Here is a 12,238-nt window from a genome sequence, read left to right as displayed (position 1 = left end):
TTGATTGTATGCAATTATACTTTTTGGGCTGAGCAACGTGTTTATGATAAGAACTATAAGATGTATTAGTATTTAGTAGTATTACAGAATTTACGTTGAATCAATTTTAAAGCGTAGCCATTAATATTAATTTCAAAGAAAATCCAGTCGTAAATGTGAGCTAATAATGACGTATTATATAGCACGAAAACGCACATTGATAATCTGTTTTAATCTGTATTAATCTGTAATATAGCTTAATCATTATTTACAGGCAGCTGAAGATATAATGTCGTTTGTAAGGATATGGTGCTACTGTGGGAGGTTTGACGAGGCCATCTCCATCGCTTCTAATACTAACGACAGGTTAACTTATTAACTCATTAACTTATTAACTTATTTTAACTTATTGACTTATTAACTTTATAAAGAGCTTGGTTATTATACAACATAAATTTCAAATTCATTACAAAATGTTAGATAATATTACTAGTGGTTTTGTTCAGGGCGGCGTGTTACCACTTAGCAAGACAGCTGGAGAACCAGGAGAGATTTGCTGAAGCAGTGCAGTTTTACGGCAAAGCTCAGGCTTACACTAACGCTACCAGAATATGTAGAGCTAATCAGCTGGACAGCGAACTTATTAGCTACGCTATGTACAGGTTAGTAACTAGTTACCACCGTAAGTAACCACTCAGCTATATATACTGTACAAGTTAGTTACTAGTTACCACCGTAAGTAACCACTCAGCTACGCCATGTACAGGTTAGTTACTAGTTACCACCGTAAGTAACCACTCAGCTACGCCATGTACAGGTTAGTAACTAGTTACCACCGTAAGTAACCACTCAGATACGCCATGTACAGGTTAGTAACTAGTTACCACCGTAATCTAAGTAAACTATAGGTAAAAATATAATATTAATCATAAGCTAAAATGTACTAATCTTTGTATTCTAAATGGGGAAAAAGAAGAAACATTGTCAGTCAGTCGAGAAAATTGTCAGTCAGGCTATATGGCAGCTTTGTAGATGTTGAGACTATATGCTAGTAGTGGTCCCAGGCTTGCGACTGGAATTGCGGTGTTAAATCGATTTAATGGTACCAACGATCCACCTCCCACTTGTTGTTTGGTACTTAGCATTAATAATGTTAGCTGTAGCCATTTATAGCAAGAATCTTAAAACTAAAGGGGATGACAAGGAAAAGAGGAAGGAAAAAGAATAACGGGACAAACAATTAATTAAAGTATTTATAGGAGCATTAGATATTGTAATTACAAGCTTCAATAATAAATCACTGACTAAAACTTCTAATTAAAATGACACTTGGTACGCTCGCCCATTTTCACTGGTCAGTCTGAACTTCGGTTTAGCACGTTGTACACTTATTCACCTAAGTTTCAGAATTTGTTCAGTTTAGCAGAGTTAGTACCCGTGTTTCAATAAATCAAAAGATATCAGGGGAGTTCTTTAATAATGTTACGGTCATCTAGAATACCGAACTTCCTGAAAACGTTATCATATTTCCTCAGACAACGTTTAATGCCTTTAATCAGTCTATCACGGCTATATCCTCTATCAATTAGAATTTTGAATATTTTGTGAAGATGGGAGGTAAAGATATCCAATCTAGTGCAAACATTACCATATCTAAGAACTTGACTTGAAAAAACGTTGTAGCCAACCTCGGTTGGGATGTTACTGTGAGGAAATGTAAGGGATACAACATGAAAATTAAAATCATCAGTTTTGTTATACACTGATATTTCTAGTCCTTCTGTGGAAATATTAATATTTAAATCAAGGTAGTTAATGATTTTATTATTGGAACCAGCTCGCTCCATCTCCAATGAATTAGGATAAATATCTTTAATCAATTTATGAAAGTAAAGGTAGTTAATAATAGATAAATCGTCAACATATCGTTTATTATTGGATAATATCTTTGCTAATCCCATTTTCTTTTCCTGAAGTAAACGTTTCATATAATTAAATTCCTTTTTGCCAACAGTGAGATCAGCTATAGGGGAACTTGAATTTCCACCCATAGGAATACCCTTGGTTTGTAACCACTCAGCTACGCTATGTACAGGTTAGTAACTAGTTACCACCGTAAGTAACCACTCAGCTATATATACTGTACAAGTTAGTTACTAGTTACCACCTTAAGTAACCACTCAGCTACGCTATGTACAGGTTAGTAACTAGTTACCACCGTAAGTAACCACTCAGCTATATATACTGTACAGGTTAGTTACTAGTTACCACCGTAAGTAACCACTCAGCTACGCTATGTACAGGTTAGTTACTAGTTACCACCGTAAGTAACCACTCAGCTAAGCTATGTACAGGTTAGTTACTAGTTAACACCGTAAGTAACCACTCAGCTACGCTATGTACATGCTAGTTACTAGTTACCACCGTAAGTAACGGCTCAGATACGCCATGTACATGTTAGTTACTAGTTACCACCGTAAGTAACCACTCAGCTACATACTGTACATGTTAGTTACTAGTTTCCACCGTAAGTAACCACCCAGCTACGCTATGTACAGGTTATTTACTAGTTTCCGCCGTAAGTAACCACTCAGCTACATACTGTACATGTTAGTTACTAGTTTCCACCGTAAGTAACCACCCAGCTACGCTATGTACAGGTTATTTACTAGTTTCCGCCGTAAGTAACCACTCAGAAACATACTGTACAGGTTAGTTACTAGTTACCACCGTAAGTAACCACTCTTCTCTATTAGGCTCATATTTTTATAACTCAATTATCACGACTTTAAATAAAAGTTCCATCAATATATCAAAATGACATTTATTAGGAAGAGCGTAAGATTTGACCTATTGAGAACAACAGTCATAGCTCTTAGAGGAGAGAGAGGGTTGAAAGGTAGTAGTGCAGTAAAAATAGCAGAATTAGATATAAATTTGGAGCCAGTTCTTTAAACTGGCTTACTTATACTATGTACTTAAAGGGTGTTTATAAATTTTATTTAGTTTTCTATTGAATTTATATTGAATTTTTATATAGGGTAATTGTTATATTATGTGTATATTGTTTGAATAATTTTTCTTGTCAAAAGGCCATAAAAGCAGCCAAAAAGGATATATCAAAATATAGTGTTATCTGAAAAACGAGAAGTCAGTCCATCTCAATTATTTTATTCACCCCCGTGTATGGTAAAACATGCTGTATCACAGCACGGAAGACGACATGACGATATGTGCACATTACTACGAAGAAACAGGCTCTAACTGGGATAAAGCGATAATGTTGTATCACAAAGCAGGCCAGGTTGGCAAGGCCCTGGAGCTGGCCTTTGAGCACCAGCAGTTCACTGCCCTGCAACACATCACTAGCAATCTGGATGATAGGTTGGTGAAGTTGGTTAATTTTATGTTAAAGTGGAAATGATCGGATATCATGATATATTAGGTGATATGAATGCATCCCAGTCGACCGTCTCCAATGTGAAAGCTTCATTTTCACTTTCATTACAATATCCACGGTGTGTTCATTTAATACTAGCATTATATTTAGGCAACATTTTATAAAATGTGATACGTTTTCTTACATTCGATCGGGTCTTTATTAATTGTTTGGTTTCAATCTTTAAAAAAGACACATAACCCATTATATATCACAGTGTCGAGCCAGAAACACTACACACTTGCGCTCAATTCTTCTTGGAACACCAACAATACAGCAAAGCTGTAGATCTGCTTTTACTTGCTAAGAAGTATCTAGAAGCTCTAGATATCTGTATAGATAAGCATATCTCGATAACAGAGGATTTGGCTGAGCAGATAAGTCCTGATAAGGATGCAGAACCCGAGTACAAGTTAGTTATCAATATTTTATTGGCTTTTACGATCTTGCAATTTCGATTTTAAAACAAACTTAAAGTTTGTTTGCTGCAATCAGTCTGTTATAGATTAACCTGCCGTGATGTTATTGATTTCGGGATATTCAGTTCTCTAGATACGATTCAAACGTTAAAATAAACCTTTCTTATTACTTAGATACATAATCTTTTAGGAAAGTGCTATTCGAACGTATCGGAGAATGTTGTATGCTGCAAGGAGCATACCATCTTGCAACCAAGAAGTTCACACAAGCTGGGAACAGAGTCAAAGCCATGCGAGCGTTGCTCAAATCAGGGGACACTGAAAAGATCATATTCTTCGCTGGTGTGTCCAGACAAAAAGAAATATATGTTATGGCAGCGAACTATTTACAGGTAAGATGTCGGTCACAGTATAAATATTGTATTTTGTAACACGCGGCGTGTTTTTCTGCGTGAAAATATATTTTTTCATAAGTCAGTGTGGCATGGTTTGCCGCGCGGCCGGCGCGCGCGCTCGAGGTCTCACGCACAGTACAATTTCAATCATTCAAGCATATAATTTTATATAATGAGGTCTGATCGTCATCTTCTTACAGCGTTCGATGTAATTTTTAAATTTGATAAATTTATGGCAGGCTGACCGCTAGATGCACCCAGTTTGAACTGATTTTATCAAACTATATACTTTATTATGAGATTCTGGACGTATAAAAATCAATTTTAAAGGAAACAAAAGAGTAACAAAAGTATTTTTTTCTCGGTCATGCCATGCTATGCTCAGTTATATTATACGGTCTATGCTGATTCCCAGATTCCTCGATGGCTTGCAGTGTACTGTCCTATGAACTATATGGACTGTGGACAAACTGGTATTTAAGGCGCGATATTCTCTTTTAATTCTGTGATTTTTGTTATAAAGTTAATACAGTACAATTTGACGACGGTTGAGTATTATATTTTCTGTTTATATAAGCGTTAAATATATAATTATAACTCGTGCAAGTCCGAAATGGGCCGTGTGCTGCTTCTAGGAAGTACATATGACAGTGCATATCAGCACACTGTTGGCTTTCTTAGAGACCTGATGAGTACCAAGCGGAAATCATGATTGCCTGGTAAGCAAGTTAACACTCATTCCGAATGGCGGTAGACTATTACAGCTACACTGCAGCTTACACTGAAGTGGGAATCGCGTCACTGATATCCTCCGAGCATAATTACCAGGATAAATCCTGTACCAATCACAGCTTGGTGACCTGGCCTGCCTGCCTGTTAACTCATTCATTTCGGATAAGCCGATGTAATGAGCTTTTATGCTGCTCGAATTTATCTAGGCGGAGATGAGGAGATAAACTTTGATTGGAATATTGAGGTGTATCCAATCCTTGTGTTATCAGTAGTCGATGAACTAGCAATTACTGAGCAATTACTGAGCAATATTACTGAGCTTTCGAATTTAGACCCTGCAGATACATCACACAACAATCAATACTAATAATCCCAGGGTGTCTGTCTGTCTGTCTGTCTGTCTGTCTGTCTGTCTGCCTGTCTGTCTGTCTGTCTGTCTGTCTGTCTGTCTGTCTGTCTGTCTGTCTGTCTGTCTGTCTGTCTGTCTGTCTGTCTGTCTGTCTGTCTGTCTGTCTGTCTGTCTGTCTGTCTGTCTGTCTGTCTGTCTGTCTGTCTGTCTGCCTGCCTGCCTGTCTGTCTGCCTGTCTGTCTGTCTGTCTGTCTGTCTGTCTGTCTGTCTGTCTGTCTGTCTGTCTGTCTGTCTGTCTGTCTGTCTGTCTGTCTGTCTGTATGTATGTCTGTCTGTTTGTCTGTCTGTCTGTCTGTCTGTCTGTCTGTCTGTCACTTTTGTATTTCAACTGCGATAGCGGAGTCCCGGCCGTAGGTACGGGTCACACTAGTAAACTAGTACCTACGGCCGGGACTAATACAATAGTATTATGTAAGGTTCTCAATAATTTGGTTTTACTCTAACAGGGTTCCAAAGAAGCTAAGGGAAGGACAGTGTAGTAAAATATTGTCAAGCAAATTGTCCATTTTCACCATGCACACTGCACAGATCCTACTTATTTGTGGAAGATACAGTGTAATGGCGGATATGTAAATATTTTGCACTTTATTTAGAGTCAGTATTATGCACAGATCCGTGTCAGCTTGCATAAGCAACAAGCTTAGGGTTGCATAGAAATAGAAATGATTTGCATATCAATACGGAATAAGACGCCATCATAAGATCATAGATCAGGAAATTGAGCGGCCGTCCACACAATGAATCCGACCGCATTTCATGTTGTCTATGTACCGTGTGTACTGTACTTTTCCCCCTATACGTCCAGTAAATACTTAAATAGAGGTTCTAAACTTCTACTAACTGTATTTCTACAAATATTAATTCAATCGGGCTTGTTAGAGAACTACACTTTCTCCATTTTCCTGAAACTCACGTTATAATTTGACACCGAGGGATTTCATATATAAAAGCTAGAAAGTAGAAACCCTTTGTCAAAATATGTTCGAGGAATTTCAAAATCAGTAATTTCCTAATTTTTCCACATCAAATAGCACCACCGTGGACCCTGTCTCGAGTTTAATTTATCGATGACAACAAACTTCTAAGTTTTTAATGATTGTATTTTAAAAAGCCATATCTTTGGGTGTGGTGGGTATTTGATGAATCAGCAAATGGGAATTGATCAGATCTTTCCTATTATCACGAAAAGGATTGCTTTACTGACCACTAACATGCTGTTTTGGCTGATTCCTATTTGTTTTCTTGACAAATTGATTCGAGAACAGCTCCTTTGCCTTTGTAAACGGGCTAGTTGTCATGAAAACGGGCTATCTAATTTACCGCTTATTTTAGAGATGTACGCTCAGTAATCAGTGTGCTGTTTGACCGAAATACTTGCATATTTTGGCAGCTTTTTGCGACCATCATATTATGGGGTTATAAACCCCTCCGGGATAGAATAAGATTCTGATAATCCCGGCTCCCGCTAAATAGATTCTGATAATCCCGGCTCCCGCTGTTAGTTTTTTCCCGCTGAATAAATAACCCCGGCACAGCTTTTATAATCCCGCCCCGCTAATTTGGCTCAACAAGATTTGTTTTGTTTTGACATTCCATGAGAATTTCAACCGCGTACTGTCACGTGTTTTGATGACGTGTATCACGTGACTAACTACTACGACGCGCATTGGTAAAAAATGTCACGTGACCTATGGCTTAACGTAAGAACTATAAATACACTCGATCTACGTATCGGTCTAATTGCAGGCGCTGGCAAAACTCCAGCACACTGCTTACATTACTTAAACTCTTACATTAATTGGACCAGTTCCAAAACTTGTCTCGACGGTTACATTTGATTTTGTCCGGTTCGGTTAATTTTGTCGTGTTTGATATAAGCCATGTATTATAGTCGTCTACTTTGATAAACTTCATGACACGATATCATTATTAGCTTTTATCGCTTGCCAGGCTTAACTCGACGCCCCTTATCGATATTCATATTCATTCAACGTTCTGACTGAGGAATAATGTTTAGATATAACGCCAATTTCAAAAGTCATAGTACCTTAGTTGTATTTATTTGGTAGTCCCCAATTCCATTTCATATTTTCCATAATGATCTCATATAGCTATATTTAAGAGTAAAATGTCAAATTTGTTGGTCCTAGCACTAACCCGGAGGGGTTTATAACACATAACACCGGCACGCTTAAGTTATATTAAAATAACCCCTCGTGCTAAAGCACGTCGGGGTTATTTTCATAATAATCCCTCGTGCTTCGCACTCGAAATTATTATAAACTTTTCCCGCGCGTCGCGGGAAAAATTGAAATATAATCCCTGCGCATGCCGGGGTTATGTGTGTTGTAAGGCCCGATGTGACTTTACGGCCCTATAGAGCGCTCCAAGTAACAATCCGTGTTGAATACAGATTATATGGGAGGTTAATTATCGATTTGTAGTCCAACTGGAACACATTTACTATAGCTGGTTTCAATTAATCCAAAATTGCCCGAATTCGGATCACATTTATATTTCACAAGATTGAGAGTTATATTATCTCAATTCTCAACACTTGAGCAGTGTGTTCTCGGTCTTCGCTGAAACGTTCGGGAGTTGGACGCTTTTATATTTTGTCTCTAATATCTAATAGTCAGAAATGTAAGAATTAACAGTTAACACACATTTACAAAACAGGGGGGCTTCGTATCAGAAAAAATGTTAATCTTCAGTGTTAGGAACGCTTTCAAGTGTAATTTAGAGTCATTATGGAAATCCTGACGAATGAAGTGAGCGATTACAGTACCGTTCCGCTCGTTAAATGTGTCACGTATATTAAATATGTCAGATATTCAGAACAGTGTGACTTCATGGCTAATTATATTCCTGTGCGGTACAGGAGCTATAACCCCGGTGTTGTCCTTTTGAAGTGTTTGATGTTGTTCTTGTGATGTAATTTTGTTCCGTTTGTGTTCCGTTTGTGTTCCGTTTGTGTCGCTCTTTTGAATATAATTTCTCCACGCGCTATTCAACCCAGATTTCCTTCACAGTTCACATTGTAATTCTTCTTAATAACCGGCTGGGAAGACCTTTCAGTTCAACTACTATAAACTGTCAGGTTGTTTGTTTAATAAAACAGTTATCAAACTTAATATTGATACTGTAATGCTTGTAGTAAATAAAGATACGGCGGTTATTGTAATGAAAGTGAAAATAAATGAAGCCTTAATTGTATAGATGGTCGAGGTGATGGGGGGGGGGGGGTCCGGGGTACCCATCTATATCACCTTACACTGTCAGTGTCATGTACTCTCAGTAATCTATCCACTAGAACTCAAAATATTATATAATATTAATATAATTATTATATAATATTCAATAGATTTGTAACTTATTGTAATTAGTTTAAAACGCTATTTACGAATTCTCGTAAATAGTTGGCCATGTAAATTGTACCCACTGAATCCCCACTACACCAGATTGAATCCCTACATAACCCCCTTTGCCAAGCTAGAGTAGATCTCTATATATATAATATCTATATATATATACACTACCACTGTGTAGATTTGGGGCTCCTCTCTCTCTCTCTGTAGGAATGCAGATGTGGTACTCCTCACTCTCTCTCACTCTCTCTCTCTCTCTCTGTAGGAATGTAGCTTCTTAACAGTCTAACCATGATATGATTATTATAATTTGTTGCTTCTCTGCAACCTTAATAACTTGGACTGTTATGCTTATTACTTTATGAAACGTCAAACGTTGCTCCTGGTTGTGTATCATGTGTTTTCTATAACTTGATATAGATTTACTTTACTTTAACATTATTAGTTCTAGCAAATACTAGCTTTGTAATGTGATTTCACAATTAGTAACGCACTAAAATTAGTGGTATAATCAAATAGTAACTCCCCTCCCTAGCTGCACCCTAACTGCACCCTAACTCCTCCCTAGCTGCACCCTCCCGCTATGCCGAAAAATCCCTGGGACAAGGATCTGGAATCTCTGCTGGCGTCCACTAACGGGCTCTGTGATTCAGGGATGATATTTGGTAAAGACGGGGCTATGTGGTGCTCGACGGATCACGAAAACGCTCTTAAGATAACAGGGGACGAGGCCAAGAGAATAGGACGTGAGCTCGCAAACCAGGATTTTAGCATGAAGGAGGGTGGTCTGCAAGTGAACGGAACAGTTTACCTTCCTATTGGGGACGGGGGTGATGTGTTTGTAGGATTTCAGGAGGAAGAATATGTGCATATGCACGCAACAAATAGTTGTGTGATTATCACACACTGTACCTCTAAAGACGCCCCAAACCACGAGGTTATATCTCAAGCTGTGAGGTCGGCTGCGTTGTCATTAATTCAAATAGGACTGTGATAGTCTATGTGGAACTTTGAGAGTCTCTGTGACAATTTGAGAGTCTCTGTGACATTTCTCAATCGCATGTACTGAGTGTGTGAACTGTGAGCCTAAACTGATATTGATGGTCACTAATGATATTATTAGGGACACTTACAGTTACACTGGTATCGGTTATCACTGAGCTAATACAACAATGCATTGAATTCATGAGACTTATATATTTTATTTTGATGCATATTTCATGTGAATATTTACTTTCTAATATTAGGGATAATAATTTTAATGTAGTACGTTTCATATTTGCTGTATTTACACGATTCTTTTTTCACAAGGTTCGGTTCATCTATTGTGTTTTCTATGATATTCATAACAAAACAGTTCTGGCTCTGCTTTGTCAATGTACTCGAAATGAAAACTATTACTAAACAAGATTTATAAATTGCGTTATTCTTAAAATCTAATAGTCATATAATACTAATACTACATACAACCTAGTTTAGTGTGTTGTACTCACACATAATTATAGTCAAAATTTAGACCACCTTGTATAATACAATTATTGTGACACATGTCACATATAATACGTTACATGCACGGGTTTACCACAGCAAAAATAACTTTGTTGAGATTATAAAACTATACAAATTTCGAAAGTGTGTACTGAATTGAAGCTGAAACTGAACTTTTTGGTGAACTACCTGAATCGAGAGTACTCCTTAGAGTTAGAAATATTCTTATTCGTTGCGCGCCAAAAAGCGACCAGCGCTGCTAATTGCTTCAATGAAATTTAAACAATTACTTCAATTTTACCGGCAACTCCATTTCAGAGATTGGATTGGAGAAAAGATCCCGAGATCATGAAGAACATCATAACTTTCTACACTAAAGGCAAAGCCCTGGAGTCATTGTCTGGTTTCTACGATGCTTGTGCTCAGGTTAATAGATAATAGATATCTATTTAATTACGTTAGAATCAAGTATATATTTAATTGATATTATATTTAATTAGTTGAAGTTGAACAGCACCACCATTTTTTCTTGACGATTGTTGATTGTGAGTGTTTAGTGAAGCAGTTTATGGATTAACTTTTTTATTTGGTTTTGCTTATAATTTTATCAGCCGAGTATTGTGTAATTTGAAAGATGAAGCTGACCGTTGATGAGATGTTTATGTAGCTAAATTATCAAACACAATCAGGTGGAGATTGACGAGTATCAGAACTACGAGAAAGCTTTGGGGGCACTTTCTGAAGCCCTGAAATGTATGAACAAAGCGAAAATGCAGGACGTTTCCACTCAAGAGGCTAAGATTAACTTCCTGAAGAGGAGAATATCTCTACTGAAGAAATTTGTTCAGGCTAGGAGGTTTGAACCTGTTGTACACTGTATTACTAACATTAACCAAACAATATAATAATTTTTGAGTATTAATTATTCTGATATCTGACGAATTTTGACTGAGTGGAGACTAGAGACTCTCACTTCCTTTACCCGAATCAAATTCAATATAAAGATAATCAGCTAATGCTGGCACCCTTCCAGATCGTACGAAGAAGACACTGAGGAAGCAATGAGACAGTGTATGGTGCTGCTGGAAGAGACTGACCTGGACACTGGGGTTAGGTCAGGGGACATATACGGCTTTATGATCGAGCACTACGCTAGCACTGCCGATTTTCAGAAGGTTAGCTTTCACTTTCACTTTAACTTAAACTCCGACAATTTTGGAGTAAGTGCTCTAAATCTCTCTTTAACAATAACAGGGAGCCAACTTGCTTATAAGGAAAATAGTTTTCGAGCGGAAATTTTCCCTTTCATTTGAATTTGATTTCTGTATGCTAATCAATCCCTGCCAAACCAACCTAAAATATCTACAAAAAATAAATATTGGATATTAAAATTTAATTTAATTTTTATCGACAAAGGAAAGAGAGTTTATAATTATAATATAATGAAAATTCAATAAAGACGTATCTTCCCAGGCGTACCACTTGGTACAAGAGCTGAAGCAGCGACTACCAAACGCTTCTCTGGCGTACTACGTCAACAATACTGTGCTGGAGCAGATCAAGAGGAATGTGGGACTGGATGAGCCGGCTCTGGACGGAGCTGCCGATACTTCTGGAATAGATGAGGAGATAGAAGAAGACATACCTGAGGACTTTGGATTCTGAGTGGGGTGAATTCTTGAGAACTTTGAGAAGAAGTGACACTTCACAGAAGTTTTGCATAAGTTATTATTTCAGTCAAATTGCAAATGAAGTTGCTATAAAATTTGAAAAACTTTAAATCGTACAGAAACTTGTTTGTTAACAGTAGGTAGTGCGCCATCGACAGTGAGCTGCGCGTGCCGACTGTAGGATGGTTTTTTAGCGCTAATTTCGGCCAGCACAATTTTCTTCAAACAAATAGATATTAAGTATCCTTCCCGACCTCAAATTGCAACAAAAATTGGTAAACTTACTCATAGACTTACAAGGAAAGTGTCCCAAAAATTTAAAGCATATCCAACCTTCAG

General features: G+C 37.5%; 1 protein-coding gene across 5 annotated transcripts in view; it reads left to right on the top strand.

Annotated features, from left to right (window-relative positions):
* Positions 1-11,980, top strand: part of LOC134816717 (intraflagellar transport protein 140 homolog) — a 33,141-nt gene extending 21,161 nt beyond the window's left edge. For all 5 annotated transcript variants that reach the window (XM_063825686.1, XM_063825684.1, XM_063825685.1 and 2 more), the window contains 9 exons: positions 254-345; positions 486-641; positions 3,190-3,363; positions 3,636-3,830; positions 4,028-4,229; positions 10,548-10,655; positions 10,919-11,085; positions 11,263-11,404; positions 11,703-11,980. In XM_063825686.1, the coding sequence (XP_063681756.1) occupies positions 254-345; positions 486-641; positions 3,190-3,363; positions 3,636-3,830; positions 4,028-4,229; positions 10,548-10,655; positions 10,919-11,085; positions 11,263-11,404; positions 11,703-11,894 (1,428 nt within the window). In that variant the 3' untranslated portion in view covers positions 11,895-11,980. The remainder of the gene's footprint in view (positions 1-253; positions 346-485; positions 642-3,189; positions 3,364-3,635; positions 3,831-4,027; positions 4,230-10,547; positions 10,656-10,918; positions 11,086-11,262; positions 11,405-11,702) is intronic.
* Positions 11,981-12,238: the final 258 nt, after the last annotated feature.

Source organism: Bolinopsis microptera, chromosome 6 (assembly GCF_026151205.1).
Source record: "Bolinopsis microptera isolate Bmic1 chromosome 6, MBARI_Bmic_1.0, whole genome shotgun sequence".
Classification (NCBI taxonomy): domain Eukaryota; kingdom Metazoa; phylum Ctenophora; class Tentaculata; order Lobata; family Bolinopsidae; genus Bolinopsis; species Bolinopsis microptera.
This window is presented reverse-complemented; position numbering and strand designations above follow the sequence as displayed.